The following is an 11,853-nucleotide window of genomic DNA, read 5'->3' as shown; positions in this document are numbered from 1 at the left end:
ATTTCTTCCAGTTACTTTATTGAATTCAATTTTTTCATGATTTTCTCTCCATTTTGCATTATTTTTTTTCTTCACGTGATAGTAACAGCCCACATAACATTTTAATTTATGATCTTGGTTTTTTTTCTCAATATTCTTCGTTTTGTACTGTTTACATTTTTTTTTTAAATTTATTTCCATAAACTTTCAAAAGCGAAAAAACCCAGAAACAAAACTTAATAATCTTGGATTTTTATGTTTGCCTCTTTCCACATTTTTTCTATTATTTTTTTTTTTAATTTTTAAAATTGTATTTTTTTTTCTTCACCTAAAATAATTCATATAAGGTATGATTTATCACACAAATTTGTAGTTGTTTTTTTTTTAAGAATTTACCACCCATTTTTTGAAAATATAAATTGCAATAATTAAGTAAACGAATTTTCTTTCTCGTGAATTCCTACTTTCTCAAGTTACTTTTTTTTTTACAAATTCCTAAAACTTTAGCTTTTTAAAATTGATTTTTTCTAAATATAATTTCGTTTATCTCATTTTTTCTTTCATCTCTCTTTTTTTTAAATTGATTATTGTTAAATATTTGGTTAAAACTCTTAAGTGTGTGTCAAATAAATTGATATTCTTTTGCAACATTTTACATCATTTTTTTACCTCTTTCGTGACTACATTTAATATTATCTGCATTTTTTTTTTAATAGCAATATTTCCTGCTCTCTCGCTCTTTCTTTCTCTTGCTCAAGTAAGATTCAATTCGCAAAAAAGAAAATATATTATTATGAATTTAGCTATTTACTACTCCTCATCCGTATCACCGTCACTCAGATATCCGGTAAGTTGTGGTCGACGTGCAAATGGTGCGGAAATAACTTGCCTATGGTCAAGGGAAAAAAACATTTTACAAGAGAGACTGGGATTGATGCTAAAATTGTGGGAAAGAACTTAGATTAAGAGGGACTTACGCAATTCTTCGATAGTGATTGAGCCACTCTTCGAGCATCTGAGCCACGAGGAGTGGTCGTTTGTGGAGTCTCTGTTGTGCCACCATCAGGCCACCCTCGGTTATGCAGACATCCAGCCACTGTCGCATTATCGCCTCCTCCCGGCCCATCTGCAAGGACAAAAAGGAATGGGAAAATGTCATCTGTCCGAGTTGAATATCACAGAGATTCAAGATAAAAGATAAAATATTCGTATCATGAATTGATATATTTTCGCTTATTTATTGATATAAACTAATCCTTGGCCCACCAAAACATGCTTAAACATGCTAAAATAGCATAAATGTGGTTGCTCAATTAAATTTGAATTCAGCAAATGAAAATGCTAAAATTTGTCATTAATTTCAATTTTATTGCAATTAAACAAGTATCCTCCTGAACCAAATTGTTCTTATTAAATTTATTTACTCGTAATTATTTATTATTTGTGGCCAATAAATAAGTACCGTAATTTAGTGATAAACTTGTACGCGAGTGAAGCATCAGTATCGAGAATAATTTGCTAAGTTCCTCCAAAGCCATTATTGTGCCAAGAAATCTCCTGTTTATATGACTTCACACAGATTTTCAACAAGATGTATTTATGAGAGTCGCTTCATCAGCCTTTTCTCTACAAATCTTTCTTCTGGCTTTGGGGATCCTTCTGAATAACATATAAGTGACTTATAAGACATTTTAAGTACTATCGCACATTTTTCGGAATCATTCACAATTAAAAATTTCGCGGCAATATTTAAAATTGAGCAAATTTCTTTCAAAATTTAATCATTGGTGGTGTAAATTAAAGGTCTTATGAAATAGACAATTCTTGGGAGCATTACAACTTCGACCGATCACCGACAGGGGCGCTATAATGGAAAAATTGATTTTCGTAATTTCGAAATCCACGTTTCCAATTTCGACGAAAATTTAACATGTTGTAGCCAAGACTGAGACCTTCCTAACGATGGGTCACACCAGCCACTCGATGTTAGTAGAATCGACTTATAAAGAATAATTTATAAACAATAATTAATTGATCGTCGGGGTTATTGCCTGGTACGTTAACTGTTCGTTGGTTGACGGGTGTGTTGACCCTCTTGATCCGCGACGCGCAGACGCCTGATGGCTTGCCGAAATTTCCTCTCTTATATTCAAATTTTCCAAATTATTTCCGTATACACTTTGTGCCAATTTTTGTATTTGTATTTTTGTATTTTTATATTTCAAATATCTCAACTGCTTTCAAACTTCTGACTGACAAACACTAAGATCTATCTCCAAGCATGTTTTCCTCCTGCTCTCACCCCACATTCTACCATATTTCCCATATTAGCGTTATCTATCTTTTTTCTATTTTAAAATTTTCAATTTTTTTTTCTTTAAGTTACTTTTAGTAATGACTCAACGACAGCGACACGAACTCCTCCACGGAGTCCAGCTGCCGTTCTTCCTCTCCGTTGCGCTATGTGACTGTCACTTTTTGCTGACTTATATTGTTATTCTGATTGCTATGTATATATTATCTAAAATTGTTTTTATTATATATAAGTATGTATATCTAATCAGCGACCTATACGATCAGTGATTCGGAGTTTTCTGCCGTTTTCTCCGATGGATCGGTTGTGAAATCGGCGGCAGACGCAAATTGGAGATTGGAAATAAATATTATTATTATATTATATTATATGAATTAAATTTAAGGAAAATGAAAATAAAAATTGTTTATGTACTGTTTAAATGTGAGTATATTATGTACAGTGATGATTTGAAGCAAAAATTGTGAGATTAGATAAGTTCAACATTAAGTTTATTGATAAAAAGAGTGTGGCACAAATTTGCACAACTTTCATTTACAACTTTGTGCCACATACAAGAAATTTTCCTCCTTGTCCAAAGATACCTGGATTTTTTTCTACCATGGGGCTATATTCTAGAGATGTGTAGTTATGTTGGAAAAAATCCCATTCAAATATCTCAACAAATTTAGAAAATATTCAAGAAAAACTTGAAAAAGTGGTACAAAGTTGTATGATTTGACGGTATTTTCCTGATATTTTTCGAAAAAATAATTCAGAACGGGGGCATTTGACTAAAAAAATATGCCCCAGATAAGCTTATTCTAGCTGAAATTCTTAAAGAAGAAACTTTTGACCAAATTATCCTCTTTATTAATTGGTGAAATGTTACATGTTTCAACAAAAAAATCCTGAGCTTTTCCCTGTAGACATTTTCTTTTAAATAGTTTTCGATCAAAATTAATTTTAAAAAAAATCGAAAAATCTTTATCTTTATCTATATTTTTTTTCAATCCCTAAACATCAACTCTGATATTTTCCATATCAATTCCTTCACAAAAACCTCACCAGCCACATCGCCCACATATCCTCAACCTCAAACAACACCAAAGTGCGTCAATCAATAATAAAGGCTCACGTGAAATGTCTAGCAAAGCACGTGCAATGTTTAAAAGGTTTAAAACTCACCTCTGACTCTGTGAGAAAATGAATTGGCAATAGCTTCATCTCGCAATCCATGAGAGGCAAAAATGTGACATCCTCAGCATCATCGCGTGCACCATCGATTCTGGAGTAGGGCTCAGTCGGCACCAGAGCACTAAAGTGCCCACGTGTGTATCCCAGTGAAATGGGTGATCGGATGCAAAAGCTTTGTTCCCACAAGAATGGCAAATACAGTCCTGAAACATTTTGCAATAAGAAAGAAAAATCCCCATGGTATTAATTTGTCTCTTAATTGAATTCCAAGGAGCAGCTTTGCAAATTTCTTTCATTTATATTTATTTAAGTATATAATCCATCCATTCTCAAACAAACAAAAAAAACGTCATTGGACTTTTGCCCAACATGTCCAATGAGAAATTATGCAAATAAATGTGACCTATTTTAAACCCTGAAATTTCCACGAAAACGCACAATTTATGACGTGCATCCTCTGCAGAGGTGTCCCCTTGACCCAAATCCCTTGACAACGGGAGACCGGAAACCTTGACCACATTACAAAAAGGGAAATTAGGGCAGAAACTCACCCTCGAATCGAGCATATCCAATATCCTCGCCCCGGAAACTCTTCACATACTTCACACCGTAGACAATAATGGGTCGCCTGAGAATGTGAGCCAGGGCGAAGATGTGCAGTTGCTCCAGGGATGAACCCGGTTGACTGGCCAATGACAGCAAGGTATTCCAATCTTCTTCCCATTGCGCCTCGGCGAGAGTAAAATGAAGCAGAGAAGCCTGTATCATCTCGTACTCCTTCCATCGTGGATAAAATCTAGGATTGTAGCAGAAATTGTGGAAAAATAATAGAATTTTTAAAACAAATTAAAGAACTTTTCAAATAATTTGTAAATACTGGAAAATGAAAAGTATAATTTTTATTTTTTGTATTTTTTAAAGATTTTGCATTTGTTAAAAATAAAGAATCTCACTAATTACACAACCTACCAAGTAAAATTCGGCCCATAATTTTAGGCCACGCCCCTTGAGTAAATTTAAATGATGTCTACACTGTGAGAAAAATCCGAAAAAGTTAAAATAACATTCCGGAAATGTTAATTTTATCCTGCAGTATTAATCTAAAATCGGTGTAAATATTACCCTTTTTAAGTGTATTGGGGGTTAAAGTTACCTTTTTTCATCTTAATTTTACCCTTAAAAGGTGTAAAACTAACATTAAAAAATGTTGATATATTTTTACACCTAAAAATGTTAAAGTTATGAGGAGAAAAAGTTAATCGCACTCTCTTTTTTTCTCAGTGTACAAGCTAGAAACAATTTTCGTCAAAGATTTCCTTTTTTTAAAAATTCTGACGTTTCTGCCTACAAAGATTGGGATTTTTTTTAAAAGGCATTTTTAAAGAAATTTCTCATAGTGTGAAGAGACCGAGAAAAAAGAGGATTTTTAAAAATCCAAAACTGTCATGAGAATTATTATTTAAAAAATATAACGAAAATCTCTTTAGTAAATATTTTAATTCAAATGGCTTGAATAAGGGCAGAATCACATTGACAATAAAATACTCGCCGTAGCCTCACCGTATTTCGTTAATTTACGCATTTTCATTGCAATTCTTACGCAAATTTTCCATTACCGTATCGCCTTATCTCATACTCAGTGTCACTAGATGAAAATAATACAAGAAAATTAAAGAAATAAAACGAAAATTCGATAAACAGCGAGCAGAAAAACTGTAAGAGAAATTAATCGTAGGGGAGACTGGGGCAAAAAGTCACAAATCGAAAATTTCAAAATTCAATATCTTCCAAAGATAAATAAGATAGCGGCTTAAAATTTTTACCACAAATAGCTTCCATAAACTTTCTTTGATGTTGTATGTTTCTTCGAATTCGAACAAGGAATTTAGAAAATAAAAAATATCAAAATTTTCAGCCCTATTTTTAAAATATTTTCCTTGAAGAATATATCAATTATTACCTAAATATTATTCAAAATTTATGCACTGATGATTATTTCCTAAATGACTTGAATTCTTTGAATATGAAGCCGCTATCTATTTTAGAATTTTTACCAAGATTCTTCTCTCAAGAAATCTTTTTATTAAAAACGACTACTTGGGGTAAAAAGTAACAAAAGCTATGGAGCAAAACGTAAGAAAACCGAAACAATTTATGATGTCTCACGGCAAAAAAAAACATCAATGCCATGTGTCGCTGCTTGTTGTTTGCATTAGTCAAACGATTTGCAGTCTTTTGTGTGTTTTTTTTTTTCTAAAATAGCTTGAAAAGCATTTTTTATCGTTCAAATAGAGAAAATGGTGTTTTACAAAGGTGTAGAGAAATAAATTTCCTATGAAAATATGTTATCTAGGTATTTTTTTTTTAAATTTACGGAATCCCGTAACAAAGTGAATTAAAATATGATAATATCCCATGCCTGATACTATTTACCCCAGCATTTTTGAGAATGGTCACAACATTACCTTTTAGAAATTGGCTCGATGAACGTATTTCCTTACAAAATAGAGGAAAATTACTTTCACAAAGTTGTAGAGCGGTAAATTTCCTATAAAACTGCGCTAATTAGAAATTTCTGGGGCGTTCGAGTACTTTGTAAAAAAAATAAAATGTCCTTTTTGTGACTTTTTGCCCTAGTCTCCCCTACAGTTTTTATTTGCTCACCGTTTAACGAATTTTCGTTTTATTTCATCAACTTTCTTATATTATTTTCACCCAGTGCCACCGAGTATGAGTTAAGGTAATACGGTAATCAAGAATTTGCGTAAGAATTGCGATGAAAATGCGTAAATTAATGAAATACAGTGAGCATTTTACTGTCAATGTGATTCTGCCCTAAACTCCATCGTGTAGCTTTCAAATGAGACATTCTGTAATGTGCAAAGTTCCTAATTTTATAATTTAGCTCGTGACAAGTCTAATTAATTTTATTCGCGTGAAAATTCTCACAACTGTGCTGAATCCAATCCCAAGCACTTTTTTCTGCACCTATTTAGTTGAGACCAGCGTATGGAAAAAATTACTACCATTAGGAAACCGATTCCTCGTTATTTCTTCTGAGAGTTTCCAGGCAAAAAAATCGAGTCACAAAAAGTTCATGATTGAAGTTATACGATCAACAAAAGCTGACTTTTGGTTGGGATTCTAGATCTAGATTTAGAAATTCTTTGACATTTTTAATAGGATGGAAAAGCGTCGTATGCTTTGCGAAATGCTCGAACTCGTGACATAGATGCTGTACCTTAAAAGTACTTTAAAAACATTTATCACTTTACAACAGCTTTGGACTGATTTATAAATCACTCACAAGAAGACCGCTCAAAATACATCGGAGATTAATTTTCAGGCAAAAGTTGCTTATCGCCTTATAACCGGTTTATTACCGGTTCATAACCGAAACACATTAAACTTGTCAAAAATTGCAAGACCTTTCCAACAAGTCCAAATATCATACCATTCGGCTAAGAAATACGTCTCTAGAGCTTCTTAAACTTTTGACCTTGAAAAATCGTTGTTACGAGTGATTCAACGATATTTTCGTATATGGACAAAATATCCACCTGGATTATCTCTAAAACATTTTCAAAAATGAAAAAAAAAATCACACGATGCGTTTTTGAGCAATTAAAAAAAAACATGGTTTTGAAGGAAAAGGGGAGATCTGTAATGGTCCTAGGGTTCCCAGGGTCGACAAATGGAAAGGTCCCCCGAAGGTCACAAGGCGCTATCCCCTTAGACCGTCTTCAGACTAGAGGTTTAGCTTATAGTTTCCGAAGGTCTCAAAATCCTAAATACCAACCAATTGAATTTGTTCTTCTGATTCAAATAGATTAATTCGAAGTTAGAGCCGGACGGGTAAACGAACAAACAACGTGACGACATTTCTCAGAAATCATTGGAAACGCAAAGATTTTTTGAGAAAACAGTCGCCGAGGAATGGAAGGTGGAAATTTTCGAGGTGAAAAAATTGAAGGATTGTAGATACTGCTCTCTCTCTCTCTCTCTGGAGTTCGAAGTTCGAGTACTAAAAACTCTTGTGATATATTATCACAGAAAAATATATTCTAGACAAAAAACCTTATGAAAATATGTCTACACATTGAAAAAGTGTCATTTTTAATTCCAAAAGTGCGTTCGAGTTCGAACAAACAAGTCTGAATTTATAGTCGAATTTCTTCTTAGATTTGTTGCATTTTGTATTACTTATTCCAAGCGTTCAGAGCCAGAGTTTCTCCAAACTAAAAGACATTCGAAGATTGATTTCGAAAGTCAATGACAAAACATTAAATCTCGATTTGTTCGTATGGTGGCTGAAATATTTCCTGTTTATATTCGAAAATCTGTTTCAATTTTTCGAAAATCAACAACATTCTGTCCAAATAGAAACCTATTCACCTTTTAGCTGAGACTCTTTTGGAGAATCAAGTTCCGGTTCTAAGCACACCTATTGATGTCTTCAATCCGAGTTCTCACAGCCAAAATTTATTTGTCTAATAGTATCCCTGAATAATTCAAACTCAATTTCGATTTTTCAAATTAAATTTTCTCACAAAATTTATAAAATACCATATTCTTCCCATTCACAGCTGCAGATTGATCGTCCAATATAGTGTCTTGGTAAATGCAGCTCTATTTGCAAAAAATGTCATTGATGTTCGAAAATTCAAACTCATTTTCGAATTTTCAAATTTAATTTTTGCATAAGGTAGGAAAAATTTATGAAGTATCACCCTAAGCCGTTAGGAGTACTATTCACAGTGAGTATTCAGTATTCAGAATGAAATGAGCCCTTTTGCTTTGATATTCCTCACAATGAAGCAAAAACAAATAATTTGTGAAATCAGAAGTAAGACTAATTTTCTTTGGTTTTCGAAACCGATCTTCGAATTTTTTAAAATCCAATTTTAAATGATGCAATCCTCTCATTCAGTAATAACCTTCCCGATTTGAGAGCTCTCTCCGGTTGAGGTTTTTCCTTTACCGATTCGAAGGTAAATCAGAGAGAAATTACCTAAAAACCCGTTGGAAGTTCGAACGTTTAAACCGAAGAGTTACACAAAAGTGAGCAAGTTCATGAAAAGGACATTTATCTTAATAAAATTGCAATTCCAACGTTCTGCCATCCTGAAATTCCAGAAAACTACACAAACATTCTCTTTTTGCAGCAAATGTTTGCACACTCTTGTTGACATTGTTGACGATTCAGTGTTAAGAATATCGAAGTTCGACATGGCAGAACAATCAGCGCTAAAGCGGCGAGTACGTGAACTTGCACTTTAGGCTTCCGGTAGATTTTCGAATGGGTTTGGTGTGGCTTTGTCTCTTCGAAAGGTTATTACTGAACGGAGCCAATAAGTTTCTTTGATAAAAGTGAAATTCTCTTTGCACAAAATGTCGTTGATACTACATTCGACGCTTTCGATATTTTAATCTTTGAATTTTTGAAAATCAGCTCTCAATGAAGGCTCTTCGAAATTCGAACACGAAACACTTCAAAACAAAATGACTTCAGAACAAACGAGAGAGTCTTTGAGCCTTTACTTAGTTTCAAAACCGATCTTCGAAAGACTTTTCTTAAAAGAAATCCATCAATGAGCGCTCGGAATATTTAAAAGACCTCCTTTTAAAAAAAAGTTAATAAAAATTTGCAGGTACTAGTATTTCTTTTCTAAATCTCAATAGCTTCCACTGGCTAAAAAATAAAATTATTATCATTCCATCATCCATATAATGTTCTCTTAAAAATTTTTATTAAGTCCTTTGAACAAATTTTTCCAATCAAATATTTGTACTAAATAAATTTTGATAATACAAAATCTTGGCATACTGTAGACTCTCTCTTAAATGGGCATTTGGGGCGAAATTTCATGCAAATTATTGAGAGATTTGGGCGTCAAAGTCATTGTAAATTCCACAAAAAGCGCTCAATTATGAAGAATCACGATAAAATAGGAAGAACTGCAGCGAATTTGAGCAAATTAGCTTTATAATTAAACGTGAAAATTGTCAACAAAATTTTTCGCCCGATTAAAAACGAGCCGATTTAGCGAGAATCTACTGTAATAATTTTACTCAATCTTAGTTAGCCTTGACAAAAAACAAAATAAGCGAATTGGTTTAAGATGTTTTTTTTGACTACTTACAAGTGTCCACATTGATGGAGACTATCTGCGAGGGCTCGCCTGAGGACATTGTCACGATCGAAGACACCCCAAGTGGCCTGCATGGCGGAATCCAATAAGCAATCTCCGGCACTCCGATTCCACAGCACCATTAGCCTCGAGCCCAGTCGTGCCGTGATCTCCAGAGACCAATTTAGAGCTGGCGGTGGATTCTCCAGCTGCTTCTGGGCATCGCGATCGAGGAGCTCATCGAAGAGCTGCTCCTGAATGGCCAGTGGCAGTTCCTCGATATCAGCTGGCAGTGCAAAGGTTGCATGTTCATTGACATAGTGACAGTTGAAGGCACCCTTGCGTATCCTCAGGAATGCCGCAAAGTGTCGCCGAATATCGGCTGCCAGATCCGGAGCCACATACGATGGCACCCTCTTAATACCCGGTCCCGAGCCCGAAATCTGAGCCAGCAGCATGGGCAGCATCTCTTCCCGATGGAACCTGATGGCCAGGTGAATGAGGGTGTGGCCAACGTCAAAGGCTGAGCTCCGATTGAGAAGAGTCACTTCGTTGATTGTCAGCGCTCGGCCTGGATTGCCCCCACATGCCAAGTACGCTTCCACAGCTGCTATATTGTTCTCTACTACTCCCATGCAGGCATTCAGCCAGTTCCAGTCAGCCTGCCGCCGTAGCTGACGTAGCCGCCGTTCTTGGTGGGCATCGCAGTTATTGGATGCCTCCAGGGCACGCTGCTGGCCCCTTTTGTTGACCACATTCGTCGCAGCGCAATTCTCCTCGGAGCTGAGATCGCGCTCGGGTGAGGCTGGCAGGCCAGGTGGTGTCTGAGGGGGTGCTAGGGTGGCCTGAGCAGCATCCACAGAGTCCCTACTACGACCACACATTGAGCACTTGAGACTCTTGGGCCAATTCTCAAAGGTACAGCAGGAACACTGCCATTTTGGTGCCAGAGCCTGAGCCTGCCTTCCTTCGCTGGGACTCACCCTGGCAGCAGCAGCATTCCCGGATAAATTGGCCCTGGAGCCGGAGAGATTGGTGGCTGAGCCGAAAGGACTGGACCGATTACTGGCCATGAGATCAGGATCTGAGCGTCGGATACTCAGTGCTTTGAGCTGTTCTTGCATATTCTGGACATCTGTGTCCCGTTTCGTGTGACACTGTGTGCATCGCTGAGCCCTTGGCCAGTTCTGGTAGGTGCACATGGAACAGTGCCACTTATTCCGGGACTCATGGGTGCTGGATGGTCCACTGGCGACACTGGTGAGGTTTGAATTGGACAAACTGAGTGTAGATGACTCAATTAGGGTGCCCAGGTTAGCATTTGTAGGCGGTGGTGATGGATTGAGCCGGAAGATGTCTTCATTGAGAAGTGGCTTCTGCCCCTTGCACATGGTACACTTGAGGGATGAAGGAAAGTTGGCATAGGTGCAGTACTCACAGATCCACTTCTCCGTGGACATATCACACATCTTTACACACTTCCCGCGACAACAGCTCAGCTGTAGACTCTTCCGGGGTCTGCTGATGGAAACACCTTTCCTGCCGACTTTCACTGTGACTTCTTTGTGTGGCTCTCAGGTGTTTTTAGTAACTCTTTTCTCTCTTCTCTCACTCTCTATCTTTTACCAACTAGTGACGCTCTTGTGAATTTTCCTGCATTTTCCCACCATCAATTTTCACACATTCTCCCGTGGCGCAATCTGCAGTGTCAGAAATCACAGAAAAACCTCAGCTATATCACCCCAAAATCACTTTTTTCTCGCCCCAAAAATTGCGAAAGAGCCAGGCAAAAAGTAGAGCAATTGTTATGCCTTTTTTCAATGCTAATTTTTTCACTTTTTTCACCTAAAATTGCCCAATTTTTTTCCTCACAACATGTGCCCAAGGCCCCAAACTTCAAATCCCCAATTGCAGAACCCTGCGAAAATCCTTGAAAACCCCCGAAAAAAACTCAATTTTGCACAATTCTCACTCCCCCCCAATTTTTTTTACGTGAAAATGTCAAATTCCTCTTGCTCTCTCTCTCTCACCTTTAGCGTTACTCAAAATTTTTTAGCACTTTTTCTCATCACCAGCTACACCATCCCGCTCCTAGATCACCACACAAGATAGCCCAAACACTCTTCTCACAATAAAACAAATTTTTCACCCACTAAAAAGAAAACTAAAGGGATTTTTTGCCAATTTTCCGTAGACGTTCTTTCCCGAGCTCGAAAATAAAATAACACACCATTACGTCACAAATCGTCAGGA

General features: G+C 36.3%; 1 protein-coding gene across 1 annotated transcript; it reads right to left on the bottom strand.

Annotated features, from left to right (window-relative positions):
- LOC129799690 (ubiquitin thioesterase trabid) lies at positions 1–11,852 on the bottom strand. The gene is made up of 6 exons (XM_055843824.1): positions 11,631–11,852; positions 9,613–11,300; positions 4,021–4,265; positions 3,461–3,672; positions 957–1,105; positions 1–868 (listed from the first exon to the last, which is right to left on the bottom strand). The coding sequence occupies exons 2-6, from the start codon at positions 11,067–11,069 to the stop codon at positions 790–792; spliced, it is 2,142 nt and encodes a 713-aa protein (XP_055699799.1). The 5' UTR covers positions 11,070–11,300; positions 11,631–11,852; the 3' UTR covers positions 1–789.
- Position 11,853: the final 1 nt, after the last annotated feature.

This window comes from Phlebotomus papatasi, chromosome 1 (assembly GCF_024763615.1).
Source record: "Phlebotomus papatasi isolate M1 chromosome 1, Ppap_2.1, whole genome shotgun sequence".
Lineage (NCBI taxonomy): Eukaryota > Metazoa > Arthropoda > Insecta > Diptera > Psychodidae > Phlebotomus > Phlebotomus papatasi.
The sequence above is the reverse complement of the archived record's forward strand: the minus strand, read 5'-3'. Positions and strand labels throughout refer to the sequence as shown.

Bases quoted from the DNA above. Each gene is read 5' to 3' on its own strand.
- LOC129799690 (XM_055843824.1), bottom strand. From the start codon at position 11,069: ATGTGTGATATGTCCACGGAGAAGTGGATCTGTGAGTACTGCACCTAT. The intron at 1,106-3,460 runs GTGAGTTTTAAA...TTGTCCTTGCAG, and splicing joins ATTTTCTCACAGAGTCAGAG to ATGGGCCGGGAGGAGGCGAT. The intron at 869-956 runs GTAAGTCCCTCT...CCTTGACCATAG, and splicing joins AATCACTATCGAAGAATTGC to GCAAGTTATTTCCGCACCAT.